The sequence below is a fragment of the Lasioglossum baleicum genome, chromosome 10 (genome assembly GCF_051020765.1).
Source record: "Lasioglossum baleicum chromosome 10, iyLasBale1, whole genome shotgun sequence".
Lineage (NCBI taxonomy): Eukaryota > Metazoa > Arthropoda > Insecta > Hymenoptera > Halictidae > Lasioglossum > Lasioglossum baleicum.
In genome coordinates, this window is record NC_134938.1 from 7,976,149 (window position 1) to 7,997,206 (window position 21,058).

Sequence of the window (21,058 nt, forward strand, 5' to 3'; positions counted from 1 at the left end):
TGCAGCACTGCGGTTTTTGGTTCACGCACGTGTTATACTTGTTCTATTAACCCTTAGCACTCGAATGGTGACTAAAATATTGTTTACATTATGAAATATGTCGGTATCTAATCTATTATTGAACATTCAATTATTGTACGAGGTGTTACATCAATTTCATATCCATCAAATTTCAAAAATCATACGGAATGGAAATATTCTAGGTCGGAAGAGATGTTTAATTTTCAAGTCGAAGTAGCTCCGAGTGCAAAGGATTAAATTGGTCTATGCACGAGTATTTGTAGTTTAACGATGAAAATATTCGTGTTGCATGCGTTTGATAATGTCACGTGAGTTTGAAACTGTTGCGTGGAATTAATAGAAAGAATTAGTTCATTCTGATTTTTGGAAATCGGGCTTGCAGCAAACTCGAGATCAGTGGATCGTCTAAACTTCATCGAGCTGTTAGGGTTCACCGTATCTGTCTATAATAAAATCCATAAAATTTAAAAAAAATGATAAGAAATGGAAATATTCTAGATCAGAACAAATGATTAATTTTCAAGTTAAAATAGCTGCGAGTGCAGAGGATTATTTAACGATGAGAATAGTCTATGCACGAGTATTTGTAGTTTAACGATGATTAATTCGCGTTGCATACGTTTGATAGCGTCACGCGAGTTTGAAACTGTTTGCGTGGAATGAATAGAAAGAATTAGAGTAGATCCTGATTTTTCGAAATCGGGCTTACAGAGAACCCGAGATCACAGCTGTTAGGGTTCACTGTACAAAATTCAGTCGTCAGAGGTGTGCGCGAACTCGAAAATGTCTTGAGCATCTGTTTGACCTTCGGTAGTGACCTCCGGGGATCGGACTTTCGTTTGGCGTTGTGCAACGATTTCTAAACCTGTACGCTGCGTTTGATCCGTAGGTGAAGGGTCTGTCCATCGAGCACGAGAAGCTGGCGGTAGCGCAAAGGCACGCGGCGGAAAATAATAATGCGTCGACGGACACTGGGGGCGGCGGCGGCGGTGGCGGTGGTAGCGAGAACGGCGGCGGTGTCAGCGGCAGCGTGAACAACAACGTGGCTGGTAACGTCGGTGGCAACGTGGGCGGCGGTATCGGCAGCGGGAGCGGCATCGGAGGCGGTGGCGTCGGCGAGGTGAGCGACTTGAGCGAAGCGGGTGAAGCAACCATGGTGAGGAACACCATGAAGAGGACCCCCACACCGGCACCGTCGCCCGCCCCGGCCTATCCCGTGCCCAGCCTCTACTCTGCGTCTCACTATTACGAAAGTCCGCCGAAAAGGCTGATGAGGTAAGCCCTTTTACCTTACTGTCGCGAAGGACTACCGCGTGGAGCGAAAACGCGCGGCCTTCCTACACGTTCGAATCACGAGTAGGGGCCCACATTCCGTGCAGGGCCCCCGATAAGCATCTCCGGCACTGTCGGCCCTCGAAGTTTCGGACCCACGTTTCTGGGACGGAGAGATAGGACACCCTGTTAATTATTGAGTTTATTATGCGCCCGTGATTATGATAGTAAAGCGAGTTATTTCCTCTTTTTCGAGATACTCAGACGCGATAGTCTGATTTGGTACAAAAATATCTTATCTTGGTAAAAAAATTGAGTAGAAGAATTTGGATTTGAATTATATTTCTTGCAACCGACGCAGACGATTTTTATTTCGCATAAAAATCCGCAGTCTATTAATTACCTACAGTACATAATACGTAAATAGACATAATTCAAGTCCATCGGCAATCAAAGCCAATAAAAATAATAAATGTATGTAGGCTCCCTTGTAACGCGGTCAGAAAATTGTTTTAAGAAATTGAAGGTATACAGAGTGCCCCATTTAAAGCGAACCACTCGGATACCTCTGAAATTATCATTGCCATCGAAAAATGTTTCAAACGAAAGTTGTATGGTTTCGAGGAAGAAATTATTCTTGCTTAATGGTTTTGTTTATAAATGGAGTAGAAGAGGACGCATAAAGGTCACTTCCAATCTTTTAAACGAAACCATGTAACTTTGAATACCTCCAAAAAATGATTAATCTTCTTACATCCTAAAACCATTGGTTCAGATGATACAGTAGGATCTCGTTTATGTTTAGAACGCGCGCTTATGGGAGGAAACCACCGCGGCAACAGCCCGCTCGACCGGGCTGCCGGAACTACACGCGCAACAAGTACAGTATAACCTCGTTTATCCGAACACGTCGGGGTACAAGCTCGTACGGATAACCGACGAGTTCGGATAACAGAGTCTCACCAACTACTCCCACCTCCGGCATTTATTCGTTCCAATATATTTGTCCATCGTGCATTAATGTTATGCGACTGTCCGCATTTTCTCCTTTGTTAAAATCGGTGCATGGTGGTCAGTCATGCATGTTCCATGTACTTCAGAACACGCGTTCATGTAATTAATAGTAATGAAAAAGGGCTGCGGTTCGTCTAATGGAGGCTCGGTTAAAAATTAAGGGTTCAGTATTAATTGCTTCGTATAAAGGAGGTTCTACTGTATTTCAATTCTAATATTAGACGGTATTGGGCAAAGTATAATGTCATGAATAATTTCAGAAGTATTCGAATGGTTCATTTCAAATGGGACACCCTGTAGATCGAGACGTTATTGTTCTAGGAGTACCGCCAATGTCGCCAGATCAACCCTTAAGTGGTTGTATTGGGGTCACTGATGACTAGACAGCGGACTTTATGCATTTATTTATAACAAAATAAATTTGTAATTATATAAAATACATTATACATAAAAAGATAAAAACTCGTACAAAAATGAGACCATGTAATTTAATTAAAAATATTGTTAGATTAGTTCCAACTTATTAAACATATTAAGAACGAAAATAGATTTCTGTTTGGCTCCAGTTTGTTACAATTCAGGTAGAAATTTTTTATTTTGCATAAAGATCCGCTGTCTACCGATGACCCGAACAAAATCTCTGTACACTGATTGTACGATAATTGCAAATGTCAAGTTTCTTTAAATTCTTTCGAGCTTTCGGTTATTTAAAATATTCAGTTTTGAACTATATAGTAAAAGGTATCTTGGATAATTTATACAGAATTTTAGAAAGGTCCGGATATGTGTCCAGACTATCTTCACTTAAGGGTTGAAAGGTTCGTCGCCATTTTCGTCTACGCAGTGGCTATCCTATTATTTTCCCGCGACTCAGCTATTCTTTGATATTGTCTTGCTGCTCTTGGCCGGCTATCATGCGATCTCTTTTGGGGATGATATTTTTAGATCGCCCAGCGACATGGATACTCTGGGAAGGGCGAGCGTGTTGCGCGACGGCACGGCCTTCCGGCCCGCATCCGCGCCGCATCCGCTTCTGCTGGAGAACCACTTTTATCAGCCGTTCACTCATCCCTCAGAGACACCCGCACACCCCCATACCGCACCCCATACACCAACGGAATTGGAACAGGAACTGGAACGAGCGAGGTCCGAGGAACGTAGCAATTGTGATCTCAAGGAAAGCGTGGCCGAAGGTAAACAAACTCTTCTTTTAACAATTCGTACAATTTTTAACATATTTTAGAATGCAGTTCCAGTGTAATTTAAAAATTCAGTTTTAAAAAACAAATACGACATATCCGAATGGTTTCAAAATAAAATATTTTGTCTCCTAAGTGATTAATGTGATTAATTTAAAAAATTTGCATTTCCGATAAAGGGATGAGTGAAATTCCTAGTTTCAGTTCCGAAGTAATAGCTTCGTCACTCTATAGAATGAAAATGTTAATGATTATAGTGGCTCGGTACATATTAGCACATCATTGTCCGCGCTGTTTTTGAAAATACGAAATAGCATATACCATCTTCAAGTTCTGCTATTGTTGCAAATTGTGAAGAGAGTCATTCTTCGTAGATCTTCGAATAAAGCAAGAACCGGTGGCACTAACCGATCGAGAGAGGGCAGAGAAATTGGCGGAGAGATTGTCGGGGGAAGTGTATTCCGGAGGGAGAGGATTCGACGGCAGCCATTATGGGCAAAACTCGGATCACCTTCAGCATGGAGCACAAATGGGACCTGCTATGGTGCCGTTGCCACCGGCTCATCCCCCAACACCTGATCTTAGCCCCGCACCAACCACCCCCGCTATGTGGAACACGAAGATCAACAAGGCTGGCACTGTGTCCACTCCTGACGGTGAGTCATCCCATCATTTCTTTAATATATTTGTCTCATTGTAATCACACAATCTTGAACACGTTGGCTACGTAGGTTCAAATGCTTCTCCGATCCATCGTGTATACATATAAATTCATAAATACTACAAATTAAACATCGTGGCTCTCGGCCGTGCCACGTACGAATTAGAATCGACAGGGTTAACGCGTAACAGACAGGCCTTCTCACACATCTAATTCCGAGAGTGTTTCGTGCATGCATTCGAGGAAGGCCAGTCGAAATCGCCTCGCGAGGAGAGAGGCCTGTCAATAAGTGGAAGGGGCCGGAGAGTCGTCAGACACTAGTTGCAACATCAAGAAAGCTCCACGTGCAACCGATGATGCAACGATCAGCCTTGCATTTTGTAACATTAGATCCGGAAGGCCTTGCCTTCCGGCGACGCATTGGCCTAGATAGAGGCCCTAACATTTCGACTCCGACAGCCGTAAAACGTAATCGCGGCCAATAGTTGTTGCGCAATCTCTCTGACTTAAAATTTGAAACTCTGTCGCCTACAGAAAACAAATATTAAGCATTAGCACAATTATTAAAAATCCTGTTATTAGGCTAGACAAAGTATTTCGAGAAGTAGAGCACATCGATCTTCAAGCAAAATGTCACCTTTCCCGATACCAATTATTATGCGCCGTATTGGATCGACGAGAAGTAGAGAGTACCTTGATTTTCAAGCTAAATGTCACCAAATTTTCCGATTCCGATTACCGCGCGCCATATTGGGTCGGCGCTTTATTTTTTACCTGTCCGAGCGATGCTCGCTTGGCCGACGCGGCGCGGCGGTCTAACGCGCGGAAAGAGAGCAGAGCGGAGCATCGGTGGGCAGATTCTTGTTGGGAAAGATTTACGGACGCTCTGGCCGGTGGACGCCCACCTGGGGACACGTTGTTGTGCCTTACGACAGCGACCTCGCCTTCACGGTCTGAACAAAGTGTACAAAGAGGATGCAGGCGACACGGTGCAGCCACTGGGAACATCTTTTGCTCCGGCGAGCAAATCACCGGGCGTGACGCCGCGCGACGACACGACGTAAAACACCGGCACGTAAAACGGTCCCGGTGGGATGGTGTGTCGGGCCGAGTCGGGCTGGAGCCGGGCCGAAACTCCATCCACGGTGAAACAAACCCGGACACATGTATACGGCCGGCCTCCAGGCCTTGTCCAGGATCGTGCGACAGCCGCGGATCATGCTCTAACACGACCATTTTTAATCGGTGCTAGATGAGCGGCCAGCCGCGGTGGTAAAGAAAGAAGCGAACCGGCAACTAATGCAACGGTTATTGACATTAACCGTGCTCGAGCTGAGCCACTGGGAAAAGGAGACGATGCTGGAGAAAAGAGGGGCGGCGAAGGGGCTAGGGGCAGGGTCGAACCGTGTGTGTGTGTCCACGGAAGAGGAAAAGACCAAGGAAGCCGAAAGAGAAAGGCTTTTTTGGTGACCGGCGTCGTCCGTGTGTTTCGTAAGCGGCACCCGCTCGGTCGAATTGTCACAGAGCGCGGAGGTGGCCGCCGATCATGGAGATTGCTCCAGCATCCTACAGAACCCAACTACAGTTATGCTCGTTCCGATTTTGTTGCGCTCTTGTTGTCGCATGCTGCTCAGGTCGCTTAAAAGGCGTATCTAATATTTTTCCGACAATTACCTCTATCTAAAGTGTCATCATATCGCAGTGTTCAACAGTGGTGTGGTAGAACCCTAAATAACTGGTCGAAAATTTCGGGATTCCCGAAAAAGTAGGGTTCTCGAAATTCTTTATATATTTTTTTCATTGAAAGAGCGTCACCCATTACGAGATCTCTTTTCAAGAGTGTCATATATGTCGTATTCTCGAAATTTTCAGGAACCCGACCCGACCCTAGTTCCAACAGAGTCGCACACCCCTAGTGCCCAAGATTCTGCATCATTACCTTCATGGTAAATCAAATTTGAAGATTTGTAATTTCGAAAATTTCAGAATGGAGACCTCAACAACATATTTCAAGGTCATTGAAATCTGAGGGGAGGTTCACCAAATTTTTTTGACTCCAAAGAACCACCCTAGCATATACGTGTCCCTTCGGTACGCGTCCAAAATAGTAGACTCGAGTTTCAACGTCCGAGACTAGACAGTGTAACGGGGGGCTGAGGTAATCAATGAAAGGATTCTACGTTTCCACTGGCTTCGGGCCGTACAAGAAGAGCTGCTTTCTTTTCTCCTCGAACGCGATCAACTGCAGTTACGTCAGCCCTCGCCCGTTTCCTTTGGGAACGCACTTTCTCTCCCCCGTTTAGGAACGCGGCCTTCTTTCGTTATCGGCTTTCTCGCGGCCACCTGATTCCACGTTGTCCGTATCGACATTTGGAAGCTGGGGAGGCAGACCGGGAATTCAGTTACACGGGTTCGCGTTTCTGCCGATTGGTCGATTATATTCGCCACATGAATATTGATCACGCGAGTTCGTTCATTTTCTCGACGCGGGAAGCACGGGAATGCCGGCACACCATAACGGATGAAATAAATTACTGTTCTTGATGATGGAGCTATACCATGGATCCGGGAATTTTAACGTGATCTGCCAGCTTTCTAATCATCGCTCTCGGCGAGAGCTGCATTAGAGTTTGGGATTGGGTCACGGGGAAATATGCTTATTCATTATCAGACTCATTTTTATGCAAAATAAACTGTTGAGGATACTAAAGAATGTTTCAGACAAAAATTAAACCATATCAGAGTTCACATTTTCCTATGTAGAGGTTATGCGAAGGTCAACTTTGTTTTTCGAAATCGATTCCCTACATAAAATCACTAAATCGCTTATGGCAAAGAATCATTAGTTCAGTTGATGTTTTCTTTTTGCTTTGTGGACGCGTAAAGGTCACATGAAGGTCAACTTTGTTTTTCGAAACAGCATGGTATATTTTTGAATGCACTACTCAATCATTTCACACCTTCAACCTTCGTGTGCAAAGTTCCATAATTTTTTGACTTTGCAGGCGCGATAATTTCCCTTAAGGTAGACTTGTCCTAAAACTTTGCTTCCCTTGTGAAATTACACTGAATGATGTAGTACAGGCTCCGGCAACTGGTCGAATAACGAGAGTGAAAGAAAGTTGCATATTCTGGCGGAAGTGAAGAAAGTAGAAGAAGAATGAACTCTCGATGGTCGTAGCGAACTCCCTGAAAGCCTGTTAGACACGAAACTGTACCGATGAAGATTTGGGTCCGAGGATACCTGGAATATGAAAACGACCTGACGTGCAGACGATCCCGCATACGGAATTAATAGTCGGAAACAATGAATGAATGTTTGAACAGTGTCGGCGTAGTCAAGCGAGTTTCCGGCGCGGCGTCTAGGCGCGTGCACGCTTCGATGAAACTTTTACGAGGCACGTGGGCGAAATTGCAGTCTGCTCTCAGTCTCGAAGCAGAACTCGAAGACGGAGACGAGACATGGTCGCACGGTGCACCGCCAACATGCAAGTTCTCGCTTTGCCATGTATTATTGAACACCGTGGCGTGTCCGGTTTCCGTAACGGAAACACTCAGCTATTTCGCGACGCTCGAAGATGGTCGCTCGTATCGACGACAACAAACCGTTAAGCGTAACGATGGCACTGTGATATTTTTGCTCGTCGAAGCACTAGAATGTCACGGAGACAATGAATTTCCAATGCAAGTCTGTATATTCATCTCTGCGACGCCTAGAGGTCGTGTGAAGGTCAACGTCGAAGTGTCTTCCAAACTAATGAAAATAAATTAGTTCATTAGCTTATGATATTTTTGCTCGTCGATTCACTGGAATGTCAAGGAGACGATGAACATCCAATGCAACTCTGTAAATTCATCTCTGCACTAAAATATCTTCTAAACTAATGAAAATGAATAAACGAAACTCTTGCAAAGTAGATTTGACAAAGCGCTTACGCGTATTCCGTACAAAGTACATGATTTTCTGTAACAATGGTTTGATCGGTTGAATTTTGCTCGTCACGTTGATTTCTTGGACCCCACCGACGATTCCAGCAACAGTTCTTTGGGATTCTCTGGTAGCGGGAAGCTTCGCGGATCACGTGCGAATCAGGAAGGTCCAAGAATACCTAACGCCGCTCGATTTAGGTCACCGGTTCTTAGAAACGATTAGTTCTTCTCGGTTCTCGTAACGCGCAAGCGTCGAAATCGGGTTTAACCTTCCACCGCGCCGTTCAAACCATTGCACAATGCAGCGACAGCGTGGAGTCCTTGCTTGGCAAACCTCCACGACTAGATTGCCGATTTTTATGCAAAATAACAATTGTCTGCATCGATTGCATGGTGCGAAACCCACATAGACATTTATTACTTGCCTTGGTACAAGAATATTCTTGAATTCTTTGAACATTCTCACTGTTCTGCATTTGATCTATCCATTTTTGTCAAAAATGTTGTACTTCCTTGAAAGTACAGGTGATTCCTGAGGTAATTTCAACCTTTTCCTTTGCAAATATGTTCTCCACGGCTTGGTTAACCCCTTGCAGCACCATTTTCTTTAGAGTTACAGTGATCAAAACGTCTTTATGCACAAAAATGTAGAAGGGAAAAGAAAATGTATATTTTTTGTATGGCTACATTTATTTGAACGCTTAAATATTGATTGCAAACTGAATCAAACTTGAATCAAATTTTATTTCATCTAAAATGAAACGCATAACATTCATATTTGTTAGACTTTGTTAAAAACCTTCATCACGAGTCTGGCTCGTCAAAATACGGCAAGGGGTTGCGGAGTTATTAACAAAAAATATGAACACGCTCATTGGCCGGTGTTTTTCTTTAATAACTCCTCAACGAAGCCGCAGATAAAATTTTCGCAAAGTAAAAACTTGAAATTACTTCGGGAATCAGATCCTTCAAGGAAGTAGAACATTTTTGGGACGTCCTGTATAACGTAGACCTTTGCTCGAGGTTTCCATTAAATTATTGAAACGAGTAAACTGTTGTAAAATCATGTTTACAAGAAATCGTAATTGTAGTGTTAATTACGGTGTGGAAGAGCATGATTTGGGATCGCACTGGCGCCCACACGAATCCAGAGCGAGTCGAATGGCCGATCATGCGATCCGTTCCGCAGCGTCGTTTTTCAAAAAGCTATGTGGAAATATCGGGCGCGTCCCCTCGCCGCGATAAGACGCAAGAGAGCCTCCGAATGAGTTATGGGAATAAAGCGGTTGGATGTTTTTTCAAGAGAGGATGCGAAAGGCTGGCTCCTCTCTCTATGTGTGTCATGGCCAAACCGGCAACCAGTGTGTTTTAGAAACTGTTAGAAAAGTTCGGTTGACTCGCGGTCCCGCGCTGCTGCAAATTATTGTCGGACGAGAAAAGATTTGTTTAAACGCTCGCCTACTTTCGTCACGCACCGAACCCGGATTCGTGAAATCTTCTTTCTGTCCCGGTTCGGGGAACGTTGCCGCCTTACAACTTATAATAAATTGCCGATTCTTAATTCAACGGGAAACACGGAGACGGTCTACTCTCGATGACCCGCTACAAATAAAAAGGCATTCTTGAATAAATTACTGTGACTCACAATTGCTGCACGCACTTTAAATTCGAATAACTTTCTTGTAAATCGGCCTCAATTTTTCTGTGGAGCTGGAAGAAAATTTGTTTTTTTTTTCAATGAAGTATTTTAGGTTCGTGTTGTAAAATATATATTCTAAACACTTGTTAAATATTTATAAAACCGGGTCCGATAAACATGGAGAAACATTTACTTCTCACAAAGTGTGCTTACATTGTACAACCTGCATATATATATTTATAAAATCAATTAAATATTTATAATGAAACATGTAACAAAGTTGAATTTGCAAATATCTGCAATTCTTGGTCGAAATATTTTCACCCAGGTGCTACATTTGGAAATTTGATTGATTTGAAAATTAATACATAAGGCACGTTCTCATAAAACGGTTTAGTACTTCATGCAGTTCAGGTGCAAATAGTGAATACAACGGAAATCCAATGTGACAGTCATCCCCAGAACTTTTATTGATCGACAGAACACGATAGGATACAGGAGAATCGTAGAAACCCGAATTGGAGACGCGCGTCTACTTGACTCGAAGTTGGTCGGAAATAATTGAATTACTGTGTACGTTGGACGGAACAACTTCCTCTCTCTATCGAGAACAATCGAACAGTGGAGTCCAGAAAATCATTAGCCTTGTGGTGGTACAACATTTAGCACAATCATATTATAAAGAAACTTATTCGACCAGCAGTACGTTAATTTATTTACATGCAGGTTGTTCTAGAATGTTATATGAAATAGTAGAACTACACGATCTAAGAAACAGCACGGACCCGAGCGTTTACATCAATGCTTTTACTTTATTTTAGTGATTTCGAGCTGAGCGTTCGCCGAAAATTCGCCGGAAGAAATAGTGGAACCACACGATCTAAGAAACAGCACGGACCCGAGGGTTTACATAAATGCTTTTACTTTATTTCGTGAGAGACAGACTTTATTTTAGTGATTTCGAGCTGAGCGTTTGCTGAAAATTCGCCGAAAGAAATAGTAGAACCACACGATCTAAGAAACAGCGCGGATCCGAGAGGATTTAGATGAAGGCTTTTACTTTCGCTCCGTGAAAGACAAACTTTAAGTTGCTGATTTCGTCGAAAGCGTAATCTCTGCTAATTGGCGCGGCGCGGCGGCAGCGTGCTGAAAGCAGAGAAAGATGGCGATACGGGCGCAGAACTTGCAACGACTGCACGCGTATCTATCACAGAAAAGAATGGTGCCGGCAGAAGGTGCTGTCGGGGTGGGACTAATCGTTCGATTGATCAGCGACGGTGCGTAATCTCTTCGCCGCCGTGTAATCTGCGCAACGATTGGCCCGAACGGCGGATTTCTCCTTGTTTTTTTCCGTGTTCGCGCGCGTGACCACAAATGCACGGGATATATAGTTCGCATGCACGCGAGAAACCACGCACACCGTGACACGCGCGCGTGCTGAAAAGTATCTAACCGCTGATAGCACGCCGAGACCGGGTCTCATGCAGCGATCGTATTCGGGTCACGAAATATTTCGTGATAATGCTGTCAGAGGGTTTGTCGTACGAGTCAGCCTGATAAACTGCTTATTCTATATCTGTGAGCGAACAGTGGTCCGGGTCGAAGAATTTTGTGACGTTTTGTCGAAAACGTCAATTCTCCCCGACGATGTTGTTAGATTGATTAAAATAAACTTATGGATCAGAGTAAGCATCATTCTAATCAATATGTTCTGTGAATTAATTAATTTTCTTCATTAATGAGAAAATGCGCAGTCTACTCTGAATGAAGAAATTCATGAACATTTCAGTTACTAAAATTATTGAAAGTTTGTCGTGTTTGAATGAACACGTTCTACCTGAGGACACTGCGTACCTTCTTGGACATGTCCTGATTATTCTGTTGTTCTTATTCAATTTTTCTTATTAAATTTAATAATCGAAATCACACAACACTCGATGAAGTATTGAGGTTCCACCGACCGATTTAGATGGCCTTTGGGCGCTGACAATGAGGAATCATTGACTCCAATAATCATCTTCCATGGCCATTTATCAAGTGTCAGTATCTCTGAACAGGTTAATAGTATAAAAAATTTTTAGTTCATCCCCTGCTTCGAATATCACCCTTAAATTGCTCTAATTTTTAGCACAAATGCATAAAATCCGCGGTCTATCTTCTCACCCCTTTAATCCTCCATTTACTTGATCACCGACCTGATTGACCGTGTCCTTGAAAACGAACGCGAGATTTAGATTAACTTCCCCTTCTCGATCCCTTATCACGCGGCCGAAATTATTCATATTGCCAAGTCGACGATTTCTGCGAGGAACAATTTTCATTTTTATTATTCGAGAGCGGCGCGCGCGAGCCGGCTATCACAAAACAACCGGAATACATCTCTCGACCCTTCTGCAAGCTTTATTACTATGCTTCTCGCTCTGACAAGTACGAATAAAACAACGGGCCGGCGTGCTAGCCCGGCACTACCCTCCTACGCACAATGCGTAACCCTATCTTCGTTGGAAATACGCGCAACCCTCATACCCGCCCTTCCTCCTGCAACAGCTCGTCCTCCCCCTTCCTGTATCTATCTCTTTCCCTCCCGTTCTTGGTCCATGATCTATACACGGTTCCACGTTGCCATAATACTCCCTGTCGAACACGGGCGACCGTGGAAACCATCAAACATAACAATTGTCCCAGCAATTTTTATTAACAGGAACAGCGACAGTAACTTTTTCATTCCTTCTCACATTGCATATTCACAGATAATAATTGACCCAAATATTTTCATGAACAAAACTTATTTAACACGTTAATGGTCCCACGTCTTCCGTATGGGTCACGGAGATTTAAAATAAAAATTTGACTTTAACTGTTGGACTAGCGTAGACGTGTTAATCCGTCATTAGGAGGGTTGGTTATTTTTCATTTCTTCCGTGATTCGTCGAACTAAGGGAAAACTGTTTCATTTAATATTCTCAGGACCTACTAAGATTATTAAAAGAAGGGATACGTCTCCCCCTCCTTATTCGCGGCTTTTCCTAATTGGCGCGCCTCGAACGCGAAATCCTAGAATGTAGGGCCCTACCCGCGAGTGATGGGGTCTTAGCGCGACCGGGGGTATTCACATCACCCACGTTGAAACCCCATACTATTGGGTTGGCAGGAAAGTAATTTCGGTATTTTAAGGTGCAATGAAACCCAATTTTTTTTGTTCGATGATCTGTTGCCATCTTTCTGGTAGCTCCGCTATTCTGCGCTCGTAACACTTCTGGTCCTTATCGGCCAAACAATCATTAGTGAAGTTACTTTCTTGCCAACCCAACAGATGGGGTGAGTTTTGGTCCCGTGTCTCCAGATTGTTGGGCCAGTGCGCAGTGGTCCCATTTGCAAAGTACGATGGTTGAATGGTCGGTGGTGCGCGTTCCTGAGAACTTGGTCGTACTCGACGCGCGCAGAAAATATAAGGTATTAGTCGATAATCGATATGGAATTTCCTCGGGGAGTGCTCTCGAATCTTGCGAGCGGCCGTGCGGTCCGATAGAGGGCGGTCCGGTCCACCCGAAATGCTGTCACGAGCAGGAGAGTGACGTCGGAAATTTTGCAACGTCAATGCGTAAAGATCGACAGTCTACTAATTAGCAGCATATCTTGCCAGTTAACGAAATTGAATGAACTTAGTTTCACTGAAAGAGGGAAATCCATAATTTTAATAATCGTAGATACAAAAATGCGAAACTGATCATTTAACCAGTATGTTCAATATTCGGCAACAATATTAAGTTGTCCCGAAAGTTTGCTTCTTTCATTAACCCTTTGCACTCGGTTGTCCCCTCTGAGGCACCACTAAAAATTGCTGTACCATTATTTAAAATATTGTTTCCATTATTAAATATATCGGTATCTAATCAATTACTAAACATTTAGGTATTGTATGAGGTATTATACCAATTTCATATCCATAAAATTTCAAAAATCATAGCGAATGGAAATATTCTACTTTGGAAGAAATGTTTAATTTTCCAGATAAAATAGCTCCGAGTACAAAGGGTTAATGTCTTAATTGCAGATTCAGAGCAGATTCTTTAAGAAACCGAATAGAATGGACAAATAAGAAGTCTTGAACAAAACAAAACATCAATGAACAAATGATCGCGTTTTTTGCATTGGTATTCGTGTTATCGAACAATTTTGAACGCGCACAGTGCGGGAGAAATTTTTGGGACGACCTAATAGGTTTTATCGGCAAACAAAGAATCGTGTCACCTACAGTCAGCCGAAAAAGTCTCTCTGCACATTTTAAAACGGAGTGACTTTTCTAAAATGAGTTCAAACGGCTTGAGACATTCGAAAAGCCTTTAGATAAACTTTGGAAGAATTGCAATTGGTCGGAATACTAAAAATTTTTTAAATACATTTTATAGAGCTGTGCCAATAGTACACACGGTAAAAATTTCATCGAAATCGGTTAACAATGAACGACAAACTTCGCATAAAAATCCGTCATTGCTTTCGTTCTTGCGTTAATTTTCCATCGGACGACAAAAACCGAAGTCAGTTGCAAATTAAGTGGACGTTACGACGGTGATCCGACGAGGAAAATATATTCGACTTGCTCGGGAATGCACTGGGAGTTTTCCGGTGTGGTTCTGGGGCGCCGAATTTCGTAGAGCCGAACCTATCGCGGCACGCACCAATCAATAAACGAATGCGTGCGTGCACGGACGGCCGGGCTGCGGGTGTGTGCAGCCGGCGGGTTCGCTGTGTGAGTGCACGTGCCGCCAAAAGTTCGTGAACGCACAAGGTTGCGTGCTCCCCGGCCGTTTGTGTGCGCAACTACGTGGAGTGGGCCGAGCGTACACGTACACACGCACTCCGCGAGAGCCTTTGACGACTCTGTGCCTCGCACCGCAACCCACATTTCTTTTTCTATCTTCCCCACCTTCCCTCCCACCAACTCCTCCATCTCTTTTCCTTCTCTTTTCTTCTATTCGTCTTCTTCTGCCACTCTCCTCATCTTCTTTTTCGGGGACCGATTCACGTCACGGAATATTTTCGTTGCACCGGAGACGAGTGTCCCGGAAATCATTGCACGCACAACTCGTTCCATTTTCTCCGATCAACACCTTGACACGACGTCTCATTAGTTTCAATATTACGTCACAAACTTGTCACGTAATATTGACTTTCAAACAATGCAAATTATTTTATTTTCGTCGAGCTGAATGCTAACTTTCAGGAATTGTTTGCAGAGGAACTACTGAACCTCTTTCGCATTGGGATTTGAACAGCTTGGTTTCTGAACAGTAGAAATCATCGAAATTGCACGGGTTATGTATTTTTTTACCGAGTATGTTTTGGAAATCGTAGGTTGACGTTATAGACCGAACCGAAAGAAATATTGGATTGGAAAGAAAGTTCGTAGCGTTTTCAAATTAAGAATCGAAGATAAAATTAAGGTATTTATTCATATGTTTATTCAATGATACGAGAAGTTACCTCGAAAATGGCAAAAAGTAATAGAACAGAATGGAAAATATGTTACTGAATAAATCTATGAATAAATATCGGAAGTTTAGCTTTCAATGTTAATTTACAAACTCTACGAACTTTCGTTCCAACCAACAAGAATTTGAAATCGAATTGAATGCGCATAAAATTCGTAGTTCTAATAATCGCAGCACGTTCGTTGTAAATATGTAAGTGTTGTCAACATGCGGGTACAGTAAGATATCGAAATATAGTTCAATTATAGTTTTTAGCGAAAGACGTGTAATGCAAAGACTTCATATGTTGACTATCTCGTCAGCTGAAATTTCTCGTTTCCACCGTGCCTCGTGTAAAAATTATGCGGGTGCATTGTTCATAATTTCGAGCAATGGTTGTTCTAGTACGCACACTTCCGCTTGAAAGTCCGAACTGTCGAGTTTCCAGTAAGTGAAAGAGGTTGACGATGAACAGACACGTTCGAACGTTCGCATTCAATTTTTGGGAAATCCGTAACGTAACAAAATTTTGGTACAATAAAGTGAATTTGTTCAATTAAGATAAAAACGGAAAATTATCCAAGCTCAGTGTGAGACACAGAAAATAGATAAAAGTGAATTTTGTCTATTAACTATGTTAAAGAGTTGAAAACAGTGTATTTGATCTATTCATTGTTGTTACAAACGCATCAAAAATGGTAGTCTAGTGAACAGAAATGACGAGTGAACTCGTCATCCCCATTTGAAAGGTCAAGAATACGTGTCTCGAACATTTAATTGCTGGTTTGCATTGTTTGGTGAAGTCTCGACACAAGTAATCAAACGTTAAGATTAATAACATTACGGCAAGTGTAGATCAGATAGGGACTGTACAATGTTTCGCAGCTGACTCGGTCACTGACTTATCAGAGAGATCCTTATCTCGAGTATCGTTCCGTGCACGTAATACACTACTGTTCAAAAGCCTCGGAGCAGAGTGCGAGGAACACATAAATCTCTCGATCACCAAAAAATAAGAACGCCTGGATACAACTGGTTGTTTGCCGTGAGTGTACAGTGTACACTACCGCTCAAATGTACAGGGTGTACAGAAATTATACGTCGAATTCTTCATGTTCAGTTTGGCGGAGAAAAATCAATTTCAAAGTTGAAAAGTAGAAACATTTTCTTACTACTCATCACAGGGATGAGAAGTGCAAAAGAAACCACGTGTCATAAGTGAACCGTTCTCTTAAAAATGAAAATAAATTAAAATTAATCAATTAAAAATTAATTATCATAGAAATTTTTATTGTCAAACTGATGTGTTATTTATATTTTGGTCGATGGTTCTTTTTGCACTTTTTATCCTTGCAATAAAAAATTGTTGACCCCTTGAAATTCAAAGTCAATTAATTTCTATACATTTTTCGCGACGTATAATTTCTATACACCCTGTATATGGATAACTTCTTGAGTACGACCACCTAAAAATAGTTACGAAGTGATCATTTTGTTTCGTCAAATGTTCAGCGATTTTTACTTCAATGTATCATATCCGAAGAAATCGCAACAGTAAAAGTAAAGATATTCTGGTTGATCGATCGATTCTATACAGACATCGATCAGAGAGATCATTGGCTCAAGGCTCATGTAGCGGTTCAACGATCGATCCAATACATCCAATTACCGCACGCATTGTTGAATCTCTGATAGATCTCGGTAATCGGCCAAACTTTCGCTTGCGTCAACGACCAGCGCGTACACATCATCCTTACGTCATCGAGATAACAATTTGCACACGTGGCTGCATTATCGCGAAGCTAATGTGCTGAAATGTAGCCGTTACATTCATTACTGATTCGATGCACGGGAAGTGTTCGAATTTCGAACTAAATATTCAAGGATCGCTGTTGAGGAAGATCGATCATCAATTTCAAAAGTAATTAAATACGATTCTTGAACTGAATGATGCACGCGGATCAATGAATATTCATGGGAGAGCATAAAGCTGCATGGAATCGGCCATTTTGTATGCGTAAGTCTGAAGCAAGATATTCTGACTAGTTTTATAGAATGACGCCCGTTTTGAATGGGGGACGTTCCCGTGACATAACAGGTCTGCCTTCATTGACAAAATTTAGGTAGAACAGGACCTTTATGTGTGTTTTATTGCTTTCCTCTGGTATAGGTTACCATTTTTAAAATGCACGATTCATGGTGTACCTTTCAGTTCAAAAGTTACATTTTAAGACCGCGCGAGTTCGGCACTTCCGAGTTTACCCGAATACCGTTTCACCTCGGAGCGTGACGGATGAGACTAATTGCCGAGGAATTGTGTACGCGGTGCTCCTAAAGAAGTTTCCACTTCAAAAAGATTAGTAACAATAAACCTACCAAGCACTATTAAAATCCATTAAAATGTTTTACCTCACAAAAATGACAAAACTGTATTTATTTGGATCGGGTACAATTTTTATTACAGTATGCGCTGGAATAAAGAAATTTATTGAAACATTTCCCATAACAATGAAAAGAAAAATTATCTACACATTAGCTAGTAAACACCTTCTAACATCTCATGAAAACTCAAGCTGCGAGTTCAATTTTGAAAAAGTTATTCGTTTTTAAAACTTGTACGAATACTTTGTACACCCACTGTACATATATCGAGGCACCATTGTACATATATCGAGGCACCATTGTACATTCTAACATCGCGTGTTCGCGCGGAGCGTGGGAGGCCGGCCAGTACCGGCCGATGGGAGGTAAACACGAACGGAAACTTGAACTCGACCTTGGTTGGGGAGCCAGAGAACTTGAAGCAGCTATTTCCCCAAATACAGTGTCTGCCCGGCGCATCGAGATCGCCGATCTCCATAAATAATTCAACGCGCGGCGAACGTGTGTGTTGTCTTTCAGCTCGAAAACGAAAGTGACGAGTCGACACGGGTAGATCTGTTGTCAACCTGACAGCAGAAACAACAGGAAGAGGGAGTACCACGAAACTCCCGATAGATAGGCGTATTCCGATCCGCTGGGGTCTCGGAAGTGGACCGTTGTGCAGGTTATGGTTTTCCTATGGTCTTTGACGGGGGTGCAAGGGGAGCACCGGCATTCCTTGCAGCTAAGGGATCGACCGGGGTTCCAAGGAACAGGGTGGGTGATTCGGGCTCCCTTGATTTCGAGCTGCAGGCCACGTTTTCTCGCTGACATTGATTTTCTTCGCCCTCTCCTCGCCTTCGCCCCTCACGCCCCTTCGTCGCCAATCATCCCCATTCATTCCCCTCGTCCCGCTTTCCCTTCCCATCCCACGGGAGAGCCACCCTTTATTCGCCAGTTTTCCTGCCGTTCCGCGAGAAACGAATCACCTGCGGCCGATGTGTCGTACTGGTCAATCTCGAGGATTTAGGTGAAAAAATCATCTCTGGAGACGTTCTGAGGATCTCTCGACTGCAGTTTCGGTTTTCATGCAGATTTTTATTTTTTTCGAACTTCAATTTTCCAAGCAAATCGTAATTAACTCGGTAACCATTATGCAAAATAAAAATTGTCTTCATCAATTGCAAAACACAGAAGCCATATAAAACTTCCTTTCTATTTTCAACAATTTTAATAAATCGAGAATAACGTATGGGCGTTGTTAAATTGTCTTAATGTTTTTACTGTTTTTTACATCCACCGATTTTTGTCGTAAATGCATAAAATCCGCAGTCTGATCATGAGATAATATTACTTTTTTGATTATGATTAACAGAGCAATTTGGTGTTGGTTTTTAGGAAATTTTGATTGCTACATAAATGCAGCAAATCAATATTGTGATTCTAAGAAGAGATGATCAATCAATATTGTGTATATACAATTACATATCATGTTGATTTTAATTTTTAATAAAAGATAAATTTGATCATTCAGTCCGCATGTAATCATGATTCATTGATTAATGATTATGATTACTACGATCATTTGTCGGAATCAATTACAAAAGTAATCAGTGTAATCACGAAATAATCGACTGCCCAACTGTTCCACGTAACGCAACACAGAAAAGTCTATTTCATACAGCTTACAAAATTATGTCAACTACGCATATTTCTCTTGGGAAGCCCCCTCAAATACTACAGGATCGTCCAACGAATCCTCCATTACGTAAAAAAGCGATAAAACGAAAATAGAGAAACCCTTTCTTGAAAAGACCCCTCGACCAGTAACTTTCCATTCAATTAACCCTTTGCCTTATGATTTCTTTCGTAACAGTGTTCCTCAGCCGTACTTCGCGAGATTAATATTCCATTTTGAAAATAAAAGTCTCCTGTCATTATCGCGTATCTCGGTTCATATTGACATTTCAATAATTAATCAGAACAAATAGGAACTGACTGATAAGGGAGGTTATCGACCCAGTGAATCCAAAAAATTATGAAACTTGGCACACAAGTAGTTATGCCAAATACAACCCTATTCTTTCGTGCTACTTTTTACATTAAAGGGGTGAAATCAGCCCCCGAAATAATTTCAATATTTTCTTTCTCGCGAGAGAAGAAATAATATTTTTAAAGAAGTTGAAACGAAATAGAGTATTATCGTGTCTACTAAATTGCATAAAAATCCTGAACAACTTAAAACTTATAATTAGACGCGGTTTTTTATGCATTTACAGCAAAATTGAGTAGATGAAATTCAAAATTGTTGTAATATTTTTAAAATTGACATTAAGGGAAGAAATAACATTCGATTTAGTTTCTGTTTCTTGCAATCGATGCAGACAATTTTTATTTTGCATAAAGACCGCAGTCTACTTATAATTGTTGAAATTGCACAATTTATTTAACTGGACGTTCCAGCGATTTTCTAACAGCCGAGTACTGCTTTGTTCAATAACGAGCCGAAAGAAAATTAATTTTCGTGCACTCCAGTAGAGTTGGATTAACAAAAACATTATTGATAGCCAGCGTAATCATTAATGAGCCGAGCTACCTTGGTGAAAGTTATGGGGGTGTCTGTAATTCGAGAATCTGAGCAGGTTAGTAATCTAATCTAGTCCGCTGAATCACTTGCAGCGACAGGTGCACAATACACACCTGCTTCGAATTCGAATCCCATCGAGCGCTCCAATTTATCCTGGAACGCATTGTAAGCAAGCTACGGTTCAACCAAATGACCCATGACCATTTTATGTCACGGTGATCAATTATAAAAGACAATAACGAGAGGTAATATTTTCGAATTTTATTCTTTCCCCTTGTCAAAAATTCGGGACTTCTCTCGTCGAACCTGTAAGCACCTCTGGGTGCTATCCTTGATCGATAGAAAGTTGCCGCGGGTTGCGGTAGGGCTGTATGTATCTCGAAAACTTTAAAACTTTGTTCGCATTGTTCCTCCGCCCGATCCACTTCGGTGGAAAAGGGAAAAGGGTCAGACCAGTTCGGTGGGCGACAGGGGGAAGACCTTGAAGACGCGGCTGCTGCGTATCTTTGCCGAACCTTTCCATTTTCTCCTGACTGTTGCGAGATTTCCTCGCCTCGATGGCTCCTCGGCCAAAGTCGCCCAGGAATCGAAGGCCAAACCGGAAATCATCCCGGCCATGTTGCTGATTAATTGACGGAAACTTGCCGCTACTCGTGTCATTCGCGTCGCCGCGGTGAAATAAGTTCATTATTTCCTTCCATGACGAGAATGTGTAGCAATATCGATGTTTATATTGTAAACCAAGTCCGATTGCGAGACAGTTTATATTGAATTGGAATGCAAGTTCGTATCGTTTTTAAATTAAAATATTTGTTCATAGATTTATCCAATATTTTCCATTCTGTTCGATTACGTGTTGCCATTTTTGAGGTAACTTTTTATCCAATCAAATATTTTCCATTC

General features: G+C 42.2%; 1 protein-coding gene across 4 annotated transcripts in view; it reads left to right on the forward strand.

The window, feature by feature from the left end:
• Chinmo (Chronologically inappropriate morphogenesis) overlaps positions 1-21,058 on the forward strand; it is an 80,322-nt gene that overhangs the window by 43,945 nt on the left and 15,319 nt on the right. For 3 of the 4 annotated variants that reach the window (XM_076431453.1, XM_076431449.1, XM_076431452.1), the window contains 4 exons: positions 911-1,296; positions 2,099-2,173; positions 3,253-3,500; positions 3,881-4,162. In XM_076431453.1, coding sequence (XP_076287568.1) covers positions 911-1,296; positions 2,099-2,173; positions 3,253-3,500; positions 3,881-4,162 — 991 coding nt within the window. The remainder of the gene's footprint in view (positions 1-910; positions 1,297-2,098; positions 2,174-3,252; positions 3,501-3,880; positions 4,163-21,058) is intronic. The other variant, XM_076431451.1, reaches the window with a different exon arrangement.